A 16,339-nucleotide genomic window follows, 5' to 3' on the forward strand; every position below is an offset into this window, starting at 1 on the left:
GACTGTATGTTGGCAAGCTAGAGAGCTTTATCAAGTCACATGTGAGGATATTCACGATTATCTCAATAATGGAAATTTACCATGATCATGATGTAAGACCTCATATCTTCCCATCCCTATACATGACCAAACTAGTGTCATCACAACCAGGGAATTAACACGGGCTGTTGTGGTTGGACAATGCTAACATTGTGGAGGTGAAGCAGGGGAAACCCAGTGTTTAGTCATGTAATTTAAATATGACAACTTGGGCTCTTGTAAAAAATTTATGGACATTTTTCAATATTTTCTTACAGTCTTCTTCACTGCTTTTGTTGGTGCATTTCTCTGTCTGTCGATGTGCTTCCACCAACAACTGACAATGGGACCCGACACTGGCCAAAGGTGTTGTACCTGTAGGAGTGCGTCTGTTGCCCTAGTTTTTGTGGTGTGTACTGCACCGTTGGCACAAGTCAGCCCTTGTCAGCGGCATTTTGGCCATCTGAGTGTGTAGAATCGCAGTGGAACAAGTCAGTGAGAGAGAACGCCCTGACTGACTGTTCAGCTAAGTGAATCCGTGTATGAGAAGAGAAACAGGGAAACAGGGACGCTGTAGTAACCATGATCTCACCCATTTAGTTCGGTTTCTCTTTTGTTTACAGACATATTCTCAATTGGAAGTGTTTATTATAGCAGTGGTGTTAAAAAAAACCTACTTTATGATAACAACGGTTTGCATATCTGCAGTCTTACAGTTTCCCTTTTTGAATGATGAAAACTGGACACGGTGTCGGAGGCGGAGCCCTGGTCTGCCTATGAAAGCTGCTCATGCATGAAGCCAAAAAAGCCCATCTTCCTGGCTGTAAAGTACCAAGATCTTGTGCATTGTGGGGTCAATAGAGCGTGAACACTAGAAACTTTTGCAGGCTGAGCTTCCCCTGTAGCCCCTGGCCAACTTGAATTGAGATGAAATGATTTAATCCTGTGGCTCTTCTTGACTTGACGGTGAAATAAGTGATTTTTTTAAGGTATTGTTATGCTCAATAAAATGTATCCACAGTTTACAGCCGCTTCTTTCACAATGTAGGTTTAGGGGAGAAAGTAACTTGTGGGCCCCTGTGTATCACGTTGTAATTACACCATTTGGCCACTATGTCAAATTGGCTTCAAAACCTAGCGCTCTTCCTGGGGGCTTGCTAACACTGCCTGGTGGTACGGAGAGGTATCTGCTCTCACACAGGCACAGAAGGTACAAGCTAGTTAGCTTGGCTGTAGTCTTTCCATTGGGTGCAGCTTTTAGTTGAGACACAGGTCGAACCCACTCATAGCAAGGGCTACTAGTAGTCAAAAACTACTGCCTTCGTCATTGATAACTTTTGAAGATGTCTTTGAAAATCTCTATGTCTAGTTATCTTTCAGCCTAGTGCCACTAGAACCACGGCGTAGAGCACACCATGGAACAACTGGATTGCAAAGATAACATTTCTGCCAACATGTTGCACTAGGAAAAGTGCAGTAATTATTAACGAACAGAGGAAGGAGAAACAGATAGAGGTGATGTCATCTACTTACTTTGATAGTGTAAAGAGTGTAGGGGTGTGAGCCTGTGCCACGGTGTTCCTTTGCTGTGATGGTGCCAGTGATGCGCAGGTTCTGGATGATGACTGGTCCATCAGGGCTGCTGAGGGGCTCAAAACTGAATGAGGCCATGGGAGAAGAGGCCTGCAATGGACTGACTTCAGTCAGCTCACTGTGGGTCACCAGCCCACTCTGTTCTACACCCAGTAGGAGCTCTCTGGCTGGGTTTACAGAAGGGGAACTGCTCTCAATCTCCAGGCCGCTCATAGTAGGAGTCCCCTCTGCTGTCCGACCTGGTGAAGGGCCGCAGCCATTACGATACTCTACTGGTTGTGAATTCACCAGGACTTTAGGGCAGGAGCCATCCACTGGACTGGGGCAAACATCCTCCATGTCCATGCCATTATTGTTCTCAGCAGGTGTGGCACATTCTGTCAGTCTGTCATACACACCCTCCTCTTGGCCTATCATGAGCAGGGAATCAATGGGACTTTGTTTATAGTCAGTCAAAGGAGAGTCCAGGTCAGAGTCATTTTCCTGGTAAAATGGGTTTGATTTGCCTCCTCTTATGTAATGCCTTAAAAAGGGTTGAGTCGGTTCTTCTTCCTCAGTGTTTTGTGGACAGTCAACTTCCTCTGAGTCATTCACATCATAGGCAGCAAGCTCAGGCGTGGCCACTTCTGTCTCATTAAACATTTCAGTCTCAGCTCGAGGTGGAGGAACTTCATTATTATTTTGAGGTGCGTGCGTTATCTCTTGTAGTGGAGCGGGCTCTGATTGAGCAGGTGGAGGTGGCAGTGGTGGTGATGAAGTCTCTGTTGTAACTGGCTCCTGTGGTTTGCTAGACTTGCTGAATATTTCGATCATGAGACTGTTTAACCAGTCAGGGTCAGACAATTTGGCAATGAGAGGGAGCAGAACGTTGCAGGTGATGAGTTCTCCAACAACAAACCGTCCTGTGCGGGTCTCCAAGTGCGGTGATGGAACCAAAACATGCAGCAACATATCTCCAACTGCTCTGACGTAGTTTACTTCCACTGTGTCACTGGTCATGGCGAGATGAGGCGCGGTAACCTTGGAATATGCTTTCCACAACTGCTCATTCTCACCGGTCCACTCTGCTGCCGGAGGAGTCTGCTGGCTGCTTACCAGCTCCTTGGCTCTGATGTAGTCCTGCAGGTGGCAGCCAAACAGATCCAGGATCCTTTGGGTCAGCTCCTGCAGTGATTCAAAGATATAAAATACAATATTTGGGTTTAACTGATCACAGTTAATTTCCAAACTGAGGCCATGACATGTAATGAGTAGTCACAGGTTAAAAATGTGGGGAACAATTGGCAGAACAGAAAGATGTGGCCTTGTGCATCTGTTATAAACTGTTATAAAATTGATGGCTCTGCAGGTCAACAGTTTTGAGCCAGTAAAACCTCCAAATTCCTCATATTTATAGATATTAATTATAAAAAAAATAACTATATGTTTTATCAATTACAGATCTTTGTAAGTTATTACATACTGTAATGCATAACAGCGCATGTGAAAGAAACAACTGAATATTTTGAGGACGGTCCCGTGCTTTTCAATGCGTCTAAACTAATTATCAAGAATCATAAGTGTCCTGTTCTGTATTAAGTAATAAACAATCAAAAACTCTCCATGATCAATTTTTTAGTTGTTACTGTACCCTTGTTTTCTCAAAGACTTCAATTTAATTAAAAGAACAGATGTTTACATTAACGTGACGTTTATGAAATTAGGTCACTGCAGAAACTATAACACAATTACACACAGTGTAGGCAAAGGCACGGCAACACTCGGCAAAAGTTCCCAATACTGATGTCTTGAGTCAAAGTACCTTCCTGTCCACCTGTCTTGCACGTATTTTCAGCTCCATGGCCATAGAGATCATGGCCTCCTGAACCTCTGTTTCAAAACCGCTCTCGGAGGACACAGTGGAGTACCAGGACGAGACAAAGTCCCTGATGATTTTCCTCACTGTGTTGTGAATCTCTTGGTCCAAGTGATGCTCATCCTCCACAGTTGGTGGAACCTGAAATTTAGCAATAAAAAATAAATTAAACAATACTGATATACATATGGGCCCCCATTCCAAGCAAAAGCAAGCAAGGCTTAGATTATCTCTGCCAAGTAAACCCAATAAAATGCTTACAACCGTGCCTACACTGGAACTTAGACCACAGTTAACTGTACCTGCTCCAGGGTGATAAACCTCTCCAGGTGGACCACACTGTTGGACTCCAGGACGGCCTGCGAGCCGAGCCAGCCACCGAGCACTACCAGCAGGCTGGTGAACACGCACAGCAGCCAGATGTTGACCAGCAGGTGAAACAGCACCAACCATGCCAAAACCACACCAAAGCCCAACAAGCTCCTCTGTCCCAACACCTCAGCCATGGCACTGTGGGGGTTACTGTCTCGCGTGACACTCTCAAGACGAGATGTGGAGATCATGCATGCCAGGGTAACATCACATCTTCAGAAACAAAACCAATGGAGAACACAGATTAGGTACATCATTTGAAACAGACTGAGAAGCTGCACTCATGTCAGTATGTGATCAATGTGAATTCAAGAGGATGAATTCATTAACCTGCAAAGAGGTCCAGGGGCAAAAATGAATTGAGTGTTTTCAATTAATTGTGTTCGTGTGTCAATATCAAAGATAGAGTATAAAACAGTATTATGACCAACGCCACAGAAACAAACACTATTCAAGTGCTTGTGTAGTTTAACTTAAATAGTTACTACATAGTTGTAATATATTAAACCTGATTACATAACTAGTTTTAGTAAACACTGCATAATGTGCCAAACTTCGATTGGCCTCTTTATTGATAAGCAACCCATTTAATTGGATTTAATGGCAAAGCCAAAACATATTTATGCTAGCTGCTAACGTTAGTCTGCACGATGTCTCGGCAGTAAACGAGTGTTTAACAGCTTTATTATGAACCCAGCCAGAGTTCAGTCACACTATTATTATTTGTTTATCTGTATATATCAGTTCCTATAACCTCCAGTGGCTGGGTAAGAAGTTTGACTAACATTGGCCCCTGACGCACACCGTTATCTGCTCTTGTGAGAAAACGCGACACCAGACCCCGCTCACAAATTTGACAAATCTACTGTTCATCTGTTGCATGACAAATATACGCGCGATATACATGTTTTTAATGCTCACTGACTGCATTGCACGCATCAGAAGAACATTCGGCCCACAGACTGTTCGACCTGGAGCGATATGTTTCAACATAACATCTACTGTATGAATAAGATCACGCTATAGCACGCTGTCCGTCTCTACCCTTCACGGTTCATTAGGAGTAGAGGAAGACTACAAATGAAAGGCGGGGAGATAAAAAGTCGAAATATGAACGACTACATTGCTTTTTCGTTTACTACATTAATGCCGAAGTGAAGAGAAGATCCTAGCGATTTCTTTGAGGTCTTCAATAATGTCCTGTGAGGTGTCACACTTTACCAATAAGCATGTTTTCCTTAAATCGTCAAATATTTTAGCGGAGATATGTGACGTTAGGCTAGGACCAACCGACTGAAGTAAGTTAGATCAGGCTTCTCTTAGCCGGCTACAAAACACATCGTAGCACAGTGCAACAAGTAAAGTAGCTTCCTATCGTAGAGAAATGTCCCCTGGATGCTGGCTAATTTAAACAGAGGAAGAAAATATTGAACCTGCACGAGCTGTCATGGCAGTACGAGGAGGTCTCGTGAGCGTCTGGTTTGTTTACTTCCTGTACCATGACGTATACGTCATAACAAAGCCTCCCCGTGACTCCGACGCACCTGTGAACGCTTTGGAAGAGAGACAGTGAGGTCGGCAGAGAAATACAAAAGCGGGACGTAAAAATATGACTTTATGCTGCTGTAAAAAGATTGGGATAAAACGTGGGTTGTTTTGCTGGCGTCAACAACTACAGCTCCCATGAGGCTTTGTCAGCGGCTAAGGCTCATGGGATATGTTGTTTCATTGAGCAACTTTTTGGTGCCGATGATCTCCTAACAACAGCTAATATGAGGAGTTTGTCTCTAAATGTACACAGTCAGAACACTCAGTCTTGTGTAATTCTTTGTCAAAGAGTGTCGCCTGCTGCAGTGTTTATAAAGTCTGCAACTGAGAGCTGTACACTTGATAACAGACTTACAAGGAGTAGTCTAAACATTATTCAGAAAAAAATGCTCCAATAAATAGGCCCGTATCAAACATGCCATAAGTGATGGCAGATGGTGTGAGCTCTGTTTATGGAGAGTGAAGTGGCATAAATGAGCCTGTTGATAAATATTGTGTGAGAGTGAGCTGACTTTTGGAAACCACCTTGGAATCTCCAGTGGTTCCGTCAAAAAGACACTGATAGACAGCTGAGGACACTGAGATGAATGGGCTGACAGGCTATAAGAGCTGAAACTAAATGCTTCAAGTACATGAACATAATTAGAACATAATCAAATGCTTAAATAAATGAATAAATATATAATTATACAATAAAATGTAAAAAAATAAATGAATACATAAATAGTAAGATGATTTTATGCTAAATGTTCACCATAAATAAATCACAAGTTCAATGAGAAATTAATAATATAAATAAATGTTAAATGTGTTTATTCATTCATTTATATATGTTTATATGCATTTATATATTCATTTACCTATTTATATATTCAATTATTGACAGATTTATAGCCCTCCAAATGTCTTTTATATTATGCCATTATGATATTATGAGTAGGAGAGTATTGTTGCCCTTGTTAGCAAATTCTTCATTTCTCACATCGATGGCAGGGCACACTCTGACCTACAAAGCCACAAAGGAAACTAAAGTGGCACAACAAAGCGTGGGAATGTCTTCTTGCTGTAACCTGCAGAGCACATGAATTACCTTCAGCTATTATCATATTAAATAAGTGTCACTCCATAACTCTGTGTTGTTGACTTCTGGACCTGAACAATTTAAAGTATGATGCTGCCAAAATCTTACATTCACAAAATTTCACATAATGCAATTTAGCAACCTAATTAAACACCCAATCACTAATCTGATAAAACTATTAGGACAATTTGGGTAAACACTTCTCCCCTTTTATTAGAGTGGAATGAGAAGATACAGCATCACTCTCATATCTGTGTGCCAAGTTCAGAGCCGGAGCCGGAACATGATTCGCATAGCTTAATTTAGCTTAATTTGTCTTATCTTAGCATAAACACCGGGAGCAGGCACAAACAGCTAGATCTCTCCAAAGTTAAGCTAGAGTCGGCCTGTTAGCACCTCTGAGGCTCACTACAAACAGAAATGTAAAAAGGACAATAAGGGTTTGACAGGAAATAGTGCGGTGTAACTGCTTGCATTACTGCTTTTGTGTATAGATTAAAGGATAGTTCACCCAAAAGTGAAAATTCAGTCATGACCTTCTCAACCCCAATGCCAATGGAAAGTCTCGTAAAAGTTTAGTATTCAACAAAACATTTCTGGAGCTTCACAGTAAAACAGCATTGCAGCATTCTCCTAAACAGCTGAAGTGGCTGGGGACTTGTTTTAAAACGTAAAAAAAAAAATCCCAAATTGATTTTTTTAAAGAAAACTTTTTTACACACTTTTTAAAAGCTGAAATCTTCACTGTAGCTGCTCAGCTAAAAGTGTTAGCGTGCACCCCGTCTGAAGTGGGTTTATGTGCTCTCCCCCGCGTCAAGGGTCTTAGGACTTCCCAAGATTTGGATTACACCATTCGAGCTGGATGGAGCCATTTTTTGTTGTTGTTTTGTTTTGTTTTTTCCTGTTGTTTTTTAAGTTTTAAAACAAGTCCCCATCTACTTCAATTGCTTAGGACAATGCTGTAAGTGGGGGGAGTTGGTATTGACTGAATTTTCATGTTTGAGTGAACTGTTCCTTTATATGAGGTATGTGTTACTTAGAGAACTTTAGGGGTGCTGGTTGACAGATTTTTGGACTTGAGACAGAGCCAGGTTAGCAGTTTTCCCCTGCTGACATTGTTTGTGCTTTGCTAAGCTAATCATCTCTGTTCAGGTCCACATCGAGCTCTGCCACAAGACAGCAGACCACTGGAATTCTTGGGAATCTGAATCACAGATATCTCCCGCTCCTGTGTGTGTTTTTCCTGAGAAAAGGTTTTCTTGAGGTTGGGAGTTCTGTCTTTTCTCTTCCTTTGTTTTTGTCAGCCATCACTTCCAGTTTGCACCAAAGTGCTTATTGAGCATTTACTCAGCTTTGTGTACAATACATTACAATGCTCTATGATGTCAGGAAAATGAAACTTTTTCTCCTTCTTCTGGCTTTTGGTTTCATTTACTGCAGGCTACAAAGGATGTCCCTGTGCTGATGTCTGTAGGACACAGAAAACAGGTTGAGGAAGTTGTGGCTGCTTTCTTCTGGCAATAAAGACAATCCATTCTTACAAGTAAGTAGTTAAAAACTTTTTTAAGTGAATACAAATGAAAGGATCTCTGTAATAGAACAAATCAAATCTTACACTGAACTGTGTTTTGTAAAGTATGTTTGGTGTGATGCTTAAAGTTTGACTTGGCTTTTTGGAGACCACTGAACGAGCTGTGTCTGCTGTTGGAAGCATCAGACGGTGTTTACTGAAAACAGCTGCCTGCTTTGTGTTAATTATGTCTATATTCTTTTTTTCTTTTCCACTCTCACATCTCCCACAACTACCAAACTATTCTCCATACTTTGACACTTTTCATTCAGCAGTTCCCACAAACTGACTCTGTAGTTAAGACCTCTGTGATTTCTCAGGGTGTTTGAGGAGCTGTATCCTACACATTATACATTAACATGGCTGACTTAACTCCTAAAGACTCATGAGTTCAGTGAACTCAGTATTTTTACATACGTTGATAAAAATGTAAAATAAAACCTGCCCGTTGACCTCACACAGTGCTGCAGTCAGCTATGCATCATCTGTATACTGCTCGATAGTTTTGTAACCTTTGATGCAGAATCTTACCTGAGCCACATTAGGCAGGTCAGGTGAGTGTCATTCTCTCTGAGCAACCAGACTGTTCAGGTCCACATCGAGCTCTGCCACAAGACAGCAGCCCACTGGAATTCTTGGGAATCTGAATCACAGATATCTCCCACTCCTGTGTGTGTTTTTTGTGAGAAAAGGTTTTCTTGAGGTTGGGAGTTCTGTCTTTTCTCTTCCTTTGTTTTTGTCAGCTATCACTTCAAGTTTGCACCAAAGTGCTTATTGAGCATTTACTCAGCTTTGTGTACAATACATTACAATGCTCTATGATGTCAGGAAGATGAAACTTTTTCTCCTTCCTCTGGCTTTTGGTTTCATTTACTGCAGGCTACAAAGGATGTCCCTGTGCTGATGTCTGTAGGACACAGAAAACAGGTTGTGGAAGTTGTGGCTGCTTTCCTCCGATACATTCTTACAAGTAAGTAGTTAAAAACTTTTTTAAGTGAATACAAATGAAAGGATCTCTGTAATAGAACAAATCAAATCTTACATTGTATTGTGTTTTGTAAAGTATGTTTGATGTGATGCTTTAAGTTTGGCTTGGGCTTTTTTGGAGACCACTGAATGAGCTCTTTCAGGTCAGATATTGAAATGAGTGAAGATGGAGGAAATGAGGTATGCTGATGACTAGTATAACCTCACTAATCTGATTTGTTCAGTGTGGTTGACTCTCGAGCCGGTGTGGGAAAATATTTCTGGAAGACCTGAGGAGCCACACAGTCTCATTAAAATTACGTTGTGTGCAATTTCACACATACCACACTTCCAGGTTTTCCAGGCGACTTAGGTATGGAGAGAACAGCAATGAAAGTTTAGCTTTATCAGGGACTCTGTCATTTGTCCTCAGTCATGCATAGGCTTACAACAACTTACGAGACTTTACCTTTGATACAGGTGAGTGGAATGATAGTCTTGTCTGAGCTGCATCTGTTTCTTTTCTAATTTTAGATGAGTTACTTATGTGTATACATTCATTATCTGCATTTATTTAACATGTGCGTACCAAATTTTATGTATTTTTTTCTGTGTTTTTAGAAAAAGAACACATTCAGTTCAGGGGAATGTTTAACTTATATTTGTCTGAGCATTTCCACTAAACATGTAACCTGCTTGTCTTTTGTAGGTTTCCTTTTCCTCTCATAGTGTCAGTATCAACAGCAGAGGGAAGTCCAGACTGTGGAGCTCCGTACTCAAGATGATCCCTCACATGGCACTGTGCAAATTCTGTAAGTGTTACATAAACCGTTATCATATAACACGTTCACAAAAGTCATGCTGCTATTTGGATGAATTCATCTTTGACATGTACATGAATACAATGATAATACATCTGCATTATGAAAGGGAGAGCTGATTGTGTAATACAAGTGTGTGACCAGGGTATTTTTATCTGATTTGTCATAAGCCGTTAGTTCTGCTTGGAGATGTGATGTTTGTCGGCTCAACACTAGACAACGGGAACTAGAAGTTTGTGTTTGCTTGGTGATTACCGAGGGGGTTTTGATGATGTATGACTGTTAGTATTTGAGAATATGATGCTTTGAATTCATCACTTGAACTGATATTTTCCTCCTCCGTCAGTTCCTCTGGTTCTAGTCGGGGTTGTGGTGTTCGCTGTGAGTGGGATCTTTGGAGACCCTCTGTATGAGTGCCTCCAGGACACTGACTACAGTGAGCTCCTTGACATTGTGGATAAAGGTCTCCCTCCCACTAAGACACCCCGTCATGTAGCAATTATCGGCGGGGGCATCGCTGGACTCACCGCTGCAAAGTTTTTAGAAGATGCCGGGCATAAGGTAAAGTCATTTATAGTGAGGAAATAGTGATTGAATTATTATTGTCAACATCTGTTTTCTGAGTGGATACTTGCCTCAAAGTTTGTTTGACATGGCGATTGTGTATCCTCATGCACAACAAGGTGACCATAATAGAAGCCAGTGAGCGTATTGGAGGCCGTGTGGAGACCTTCAGGAACAGAAAAGAAGGCTGGTACGCTGAATTGGGTGCCATGAGGATCCCCAGCTTTCATAAGTGAGTACAGGAATGTCTGCTGGGCTGTAACATGACACTGACATTAATGGACTGATGATTTAAGACACTTTGTTCCATCAACAAAAAATTAAAGCCACTACTCAATTAAGTACGATACTTAAAGGAACAGTTCACCCAAAAATGAAAATACAGTCATCACCTCCTCACCCCCATGCTGATGGAAAGTTGAAAAACATTTCTGGAGCTTCACAGTAAAACAGCATTGAAGCATTCTCCTAAACAACTGAAGTAGCTGGGGACTTAAATGTAAAAAAAACTACCCAAAAAACAAACATAAATGTATATAAAATGGCTCTGTACAGCTGGTCAAGTGTAATCCAAGTCTCAGGAAGCCAAACGATCCCAAATTGACTTCGAAAGACGTTATTTACACCTTTGATGAGTGGTTGGACATAAACTGAGCAGCCACAGTGAAGATTTCTGCCTTTAAATAGTGTAAATAACTTATTTTCAAATCAATTTAGGCTCTCGAGCAGGTGCCCAGAAATATGACTTCATGTGTAATTAGGCAACTGTTTGGGAACACATTTCAAATCAACTTTGATAATATGTCAGTATTGAGTTTACAGCTAATTGCGCTGCCCCCAAGTGGCAACATATCTACTAATGAAGTCCCCGTTCAGTCAAAAATGTGTTTACAGTAGAATGTCTGAGCCTCACAGTGCAGACTGACGTACTGTATGTGCTGGGTTTGACTCCAGGCTGTTTTCATGTTAAGTGCTCAAAGTGTACATTTTCTCTGTGCTCATTGAGAATCTGATTTTAACAGGCAAATTTTGCTTTAAATTGTTCAGGTCCAGAAGTCAACAACACTGAGTTATGGAGTGACACTTTTTTAATATGATAATAGCTGAAGTGCTCTGCAGGTTACAGCAAGAAGACATTCCCACGCTTTGTTGTGCCACTTTAGTTTCCTTTGTGGCTTTGTAGGTCAGAGTGTGCCCTGCCATTGGTGTGAGAAATGAAGAGTTTGCTAACAAGGGCAACAACACTCTCCTACTCATAATATCATAATGGCATAATATATGATTTGTGACATCGCAAATAGATCGAAGGAAATCGTGGTCCACTATTCAGCAGACTTTGGAAATTAAAGTACAAAGTACATTTTCATAGATTCTGAAATATTTAACGAGGCAAGGGAACCGATGTCATTATAATGATTTTAAGATAATAGAACTTTTTTGTGGAAAATCCATTTCAGTTATAATTCAATGGAGATTATTTTATGTAAGTCTCATAACTTGGAGGAGGGGATCTAATCAGAGCTGCTCAAAATGGGGCCTGTGGGACAAAGTTGGCCTGTCATAAGGTGTGGTTTCATCCACCCCATGTTTCTAGTGAAAAATGATCAATAAATAAAAATTGATTTAAAAAAAAAACTGTACTGTAACAGTTTTATGAAGTAAAAAATGCTAATCACAGTGCACAGTGACACAGGAAGTCAGTCAAGTGTGGGAATTTTTGCATCTTACCAAAACAACACAATACAATACAATACAATAGGTGTTTACTTTTGGCCCATGGCTCTTGATTAAGTTTCAGTTTTAGCCAAGGTAAAAAGTTTGGACACTAGGTGTTACCTAGAACATACAGTATATCTTACATACATATTATATATATTAATATGTAGTATCTATTCCACAGGATTTTGCTGTCTTTCGCCTCCAAATTACACATTTCCTTAAACCACTTCATCCAAGACGACATCAACACCTACTACTTGGTTAATGGTGTGCTTCAGAAAACGTACGCTGTGGAAGACAACCCTGCTGTGCTCAACTACAGCCTGAATGACAGAGAGAGGGGGAAGTCAGCAGCTCAACTGTTCAGTCAGACACTCTGGAAGGTTTGTACACATTCCACTCACTGATAGTATAGTTATTACTTTTGTATATATAAGTATTATTTACTGCACAAGGATATCTAAGTAAAAGATATGTAATATGTGCACAGGTGAGAGATGACCTGAAGACAATGGGCTGCAGCGCCATGTTGGATAAATATGATTCCTACACAGTAAAGGTAAAGATTTATTTATTTCGACCTGACTCACAACAGGTCATAGCTTGAATGTGATTGAAAATGTTCACAGTATGAATAACTGGCTATGTTTCACTGCTGACAGGAATATCTGGTGAAGGAGGGCAACCTGAGTCGTGGTGCCTTGAGGATGGTCGGGGACATCCTGAATGAAAACAGCCTCTTCTACACGTCACTGATTGAGATGCTGTACATACAGTCAGACATCAATGACAACACTGAGTAAGAAATATTCATATTTTATTATGTGTCTGCTGGCAGCACGCAGCCTGCAGACCTAACTTTGGCTTGGTGCTGGTTCTCTGGAGGCAGAAATAATCTCATTGGTTGAAAAGTTGTTTTTCTCTTTTATCGGTGAAGAGTCCTCTCAAGGATGGATTACCTTTTTAGTCTTCTGTGTCATATAAGACATTCGTTCTTTAATAAAACAAGCCAGTAGAATACAAAAGTAGAAAACAACCACAAAATAAATAACCTACAGTGTTAAAATCCACAATTTACTTACTTACTTTGCAGTTGTTTTTATCTAATCTATTTTAGGAGCAGAGTGGAAAATAAGAAGAGACATGTTGTTGTAATTTAGAGGGAGATCTGAAAAGCAAAAAATGATACCAACACATGGAAGGATAGATACAGTAGGTTAAGTTACCATTAAAGGAACAGTTCACCCAAAAAGGAAAACTCAGTCATTATCTCCTCCCCCCATGCTGATGGAAAGTCAGGGGAAGTTTTGTAGTACACAAAAAATTTCTGGAGCTTCACAGTTAAACAGAGTTGCAACATTCTCCTAAACAACTGAAGTAGCTGGAGACTTGTTTTAACGTTGTGTCCTGTACACTGTACCCCATATTCGTATTTTATCAATGAGTGGAGCTGTCTAAAAACGTTGTCTTGAACACATGTAAGCCTTCTCTTTGCTTCTCCACTGCTGTGCTGCTTTCCTGTTGTCGTGTGCATGACTCATATGGAGCTATTTTACAGTTACTGTGATGTGTGTATCAGGCTGGGAGGAGGAGGAGGAGGAGGAGGAGGAGGAGGAGGAGGAGGAGGAGGAAAATGCCTCATCAGCACCCAGACCCTACAGACAGGTCTGACAGGCAGAGTCTGTCAGAGGCAGGAATATCCAGCATATACAGTGGAATAAATATCTTAGTCAAACTGATTAAATATAGCACACTATATTCAGACATCTAAATAACATTCAGCCCATTGCAACGTGTTAACTACATAAATTATGTTAATGAAACGGAAAAAAATAATATACCTCAAACCTGAAACATGAAAATGCCTGAATATAATAACCTTTTTGTGTAACTGTGGAAGATAAAGGATTCCTATGTTAAGGCTACATGTAGTCTATCATAGGCTATAGACCTCATTATTTTGGCATTTTACCCAGGTGATTCCCTGAGAGCCCAACATTTAAAAAAAATAATAAACGTAAAAAACTGCCCTGTTTTATAGTAATAAAAAGTATTTATCGGTGATATTGGTCTTGTGTTACTTGGTATCGGATCAAAACTGAATTTTGTGGTATCGCCCACCTCTAATGTACATTATTAACTAACCTGATGACGTGTCTGTCAAAGAGATTCACCTATTCCTCTCTGCGGAGTGACCTGAAGTGGCCGATCTCTTCTTAGCGAGTGTTAGCGAACAGTTTCACTCTCCACTGTGTTCACAGGCTAGTCACTAACTTTGTCTGCTGTTTAGTGACACAGTTAGCACACAATTGTAAGTAAGACTGTGTTACTGGAAACAGCTGCCTGATATGGCTGGATTAAAACCAAAACAATGAGCTGAAAGACGCTACAACTCACAGGAGAGCTGAGTGGAACTGCAGTCAGGGGATCTCTGCGGGTTTGCACCACATTAAACACAGTCATTTAATCAATTGTTGATATAAAAATACTGCTTGGTGCAGCTTTAATGTTGTACTATGATGAGAGGTTTATAATGGGGGTTTCTTCCAGGTACTTTGAAGTGACAGGTGGCTTTGACCACCTCCCGAGGGCTTTCTACCAGCTGTTAAATGCCACCATCCTCCTCAACTCCAAGGTGAAGCTGATCAACCAAACAGGCGGCAGCAATGTGACGGTCACATTCCAGGACTGGCGTAATTCAGGCTCCCTGACCAACCTAACAGTGGACTATGCCCTGGTTACTTCTACGGCGAAGGCCACCCTCTTCATTGACTTCCAGCCCCCTCTCTCTGGGGACAAGATGGAGGCCCTGCGCTCTGTTCATTACGCCAGCTCCACCAAGGTGATACTCAGCTTCAGGGATCGCTTCTGGGAGAAAGAGGGCATCAAAGGAGGGAAGAGCGTCACCGACCGTCCCTCTCGCTTCATCTACTACCCCAGCCACAGCTTCTCTGGTACAGCCGCAGGAGCCCTCCTGGCTTCTTACACCTGCTCCGACGACTCCACCCTCTTCCAGGGGATGAGCGAGGAGGAGCTGATGGCCGTGGTCCTGGAGGACTTGGTGAAGATCCACGGGGAGTACATCAGGCCTCTGTGTACAGGGGGCCTGGTGAAGAAGTGGGGCTTAGATCCTCACAGTCTGGGAGCGTTCGCCCTCTTCACTCCCTACCAGCAGGGACACTATGCCAGAGAACTGTTCCAGAGGGAGGGCCGGGTGCACTTTGCAGGAGAACACACAGCCACACCACATGGGTGGATTGAAACTGCAATGAAGTCTGCACTCAGAGCAGCTAAACATATTAACCTGCTTACTGTTTAGTTTTGTCTGTAATTGTTTTTATATATACATGTTCCTGTATATTCAGTCTTACAGGGTTTGATATTTTGGTTTACCAGTGTATTCTGTGATCTATCAGCATTAACCCCCTCTGATATTTTTGTGTAATGTACATATTTATTGATTTGCGTCCATATCTACTGATCAGCAGTACACACTTGACTAATGTGTGCCCATAAACTGACATTCTGACCAGATTCCTCAAAGATGATCATAAATACAAATGTCATTTCATTGTGATAGTGATTCACAGTATTTTATTATTACTTGTTGTATGCAACGTTTCAGTGGATATCCTGATTCTCTGCACCCTAACTTTTTTTGTTTTATTCAACAAGAAAGAAAAAAATTAAGAATAAAACATGTGCTTTAAAAGATGATGTGTTACTAAAGAGGAAAATATGTAAACATCTATGAACAAACGGAAGTCTCCTCACCAATTAGACACACGTCTGCCCCATTTTGTGAAAATGGTTTTCCAGGCTGACACGTGACTTAAGTCACTTGGTAAAAAGTCATAAAGCAAGTCACATGTCAGACAAAGTAAACTTTGTTTTACCACCCGACTACAGAGCAGCTTCTTTCCTCAGGCTGAGACTCCTCATAAAAAACACTTTTACTTATATGACTTATCCGACACTGATACGTGGGAATTCCCCCTGATGACAGGCATTATGAATAACCACAATAATTACACAGAAATAGCCAATCTTCTGGCTGATGGTCTCATTTGTTGATATAGGTCTATAGAGGAATTATTATTAAATTAAAACTTCTGAGCTACACTGGAAATGCAGTACTAATCTTGATCGTCATTTTACAAGAAAACAGTCTTTATTTCTTAAAGTGTGAGCTGCATGTCAGCATGTTGTTCCAATGTCTGAATCCCTCTTAT

General features: G+C 41.1%; 2 protein-coding genes across 2 annotated transcripts in view; one reads left to right on the top strand and one right to left on the bottom strand.

Moving 5' to 3' along the window:
* LOC141013187 (sorting nexin-19-like) overlaps window positions 1-5,279 on the bottom strand; it is a 43,022-nt gene extending 37,743 nt beyond the window's left edge. Inside the window, exons 1-4 of the mRNA XM_073486798.1 lie at window positions 5,272-5,279; window positions 3,769-4,051; window positions 3,413-3,607; window positions 1,552-2,775 (exon numbers count right to left, since the gene is read on the bottom strand). Of these exons, the coding sequence (XP_073342899.1) occupies window positions 1,552-2,775; window positions 3,413-3,607; window positions 3,769-4,029 (1,680 nt within the window). The 5' untranslated portion in view covers window positions 4,030-4,051; window positions 5,272-5,279. The remainder of the gene's footprint in view (window positions 1-1,551; window positions 2,776-3,412; window positions 3,608-3,768; window positions 4,052-5,271) is intronic.
* A 2,654-nt stretch (window positions 5,280-7,933) lies between these two features.
* On the top strand, window positions 7,934-15,815 carry il4i1 (interleukin 4 induced 1). The gene is made up of 9 exons (XM_073490049.1): window positions 7,934-8,010; window positions 8,917-9,007; window positions 9,713-9,815; window positions 10,171-10,385; window positions 10,508-10,620; window positions 12,289-12,490; window positions 12,598-12,666; window positions 12,770-12,906; window positions 14,658-15,815. Exons 3-9 carry the CDS (start codon window positions 9,785-9,787, stop codon window positions 15,424-15,426), a joined length of 1,536 nt encoding a protein of 511 aa, XP_073346150.1. The 5' UTR covers window positions 7,934-8,010; window positions 8,917-9,007; window positions 9,713-9,784; the 3' UTR covers window positions 15,427-15,815.
* The last annotated feature ends 524 nt before the right edge of the window (window positions 15,816-16,339 follow it).

Source organism: Pagrus major, chromosome 2, assembly GCF_040436345.1.
Source record: "Pagrus major chromosome 2, Pma_NU_1.0".
Classification (NCBI taxonomy): domain Eukaryota; kingdom Metazoa; phylum Chordata; class Actinopteri; order Spariformes; family Sparidae; genus Pagrus; species Pagrus major.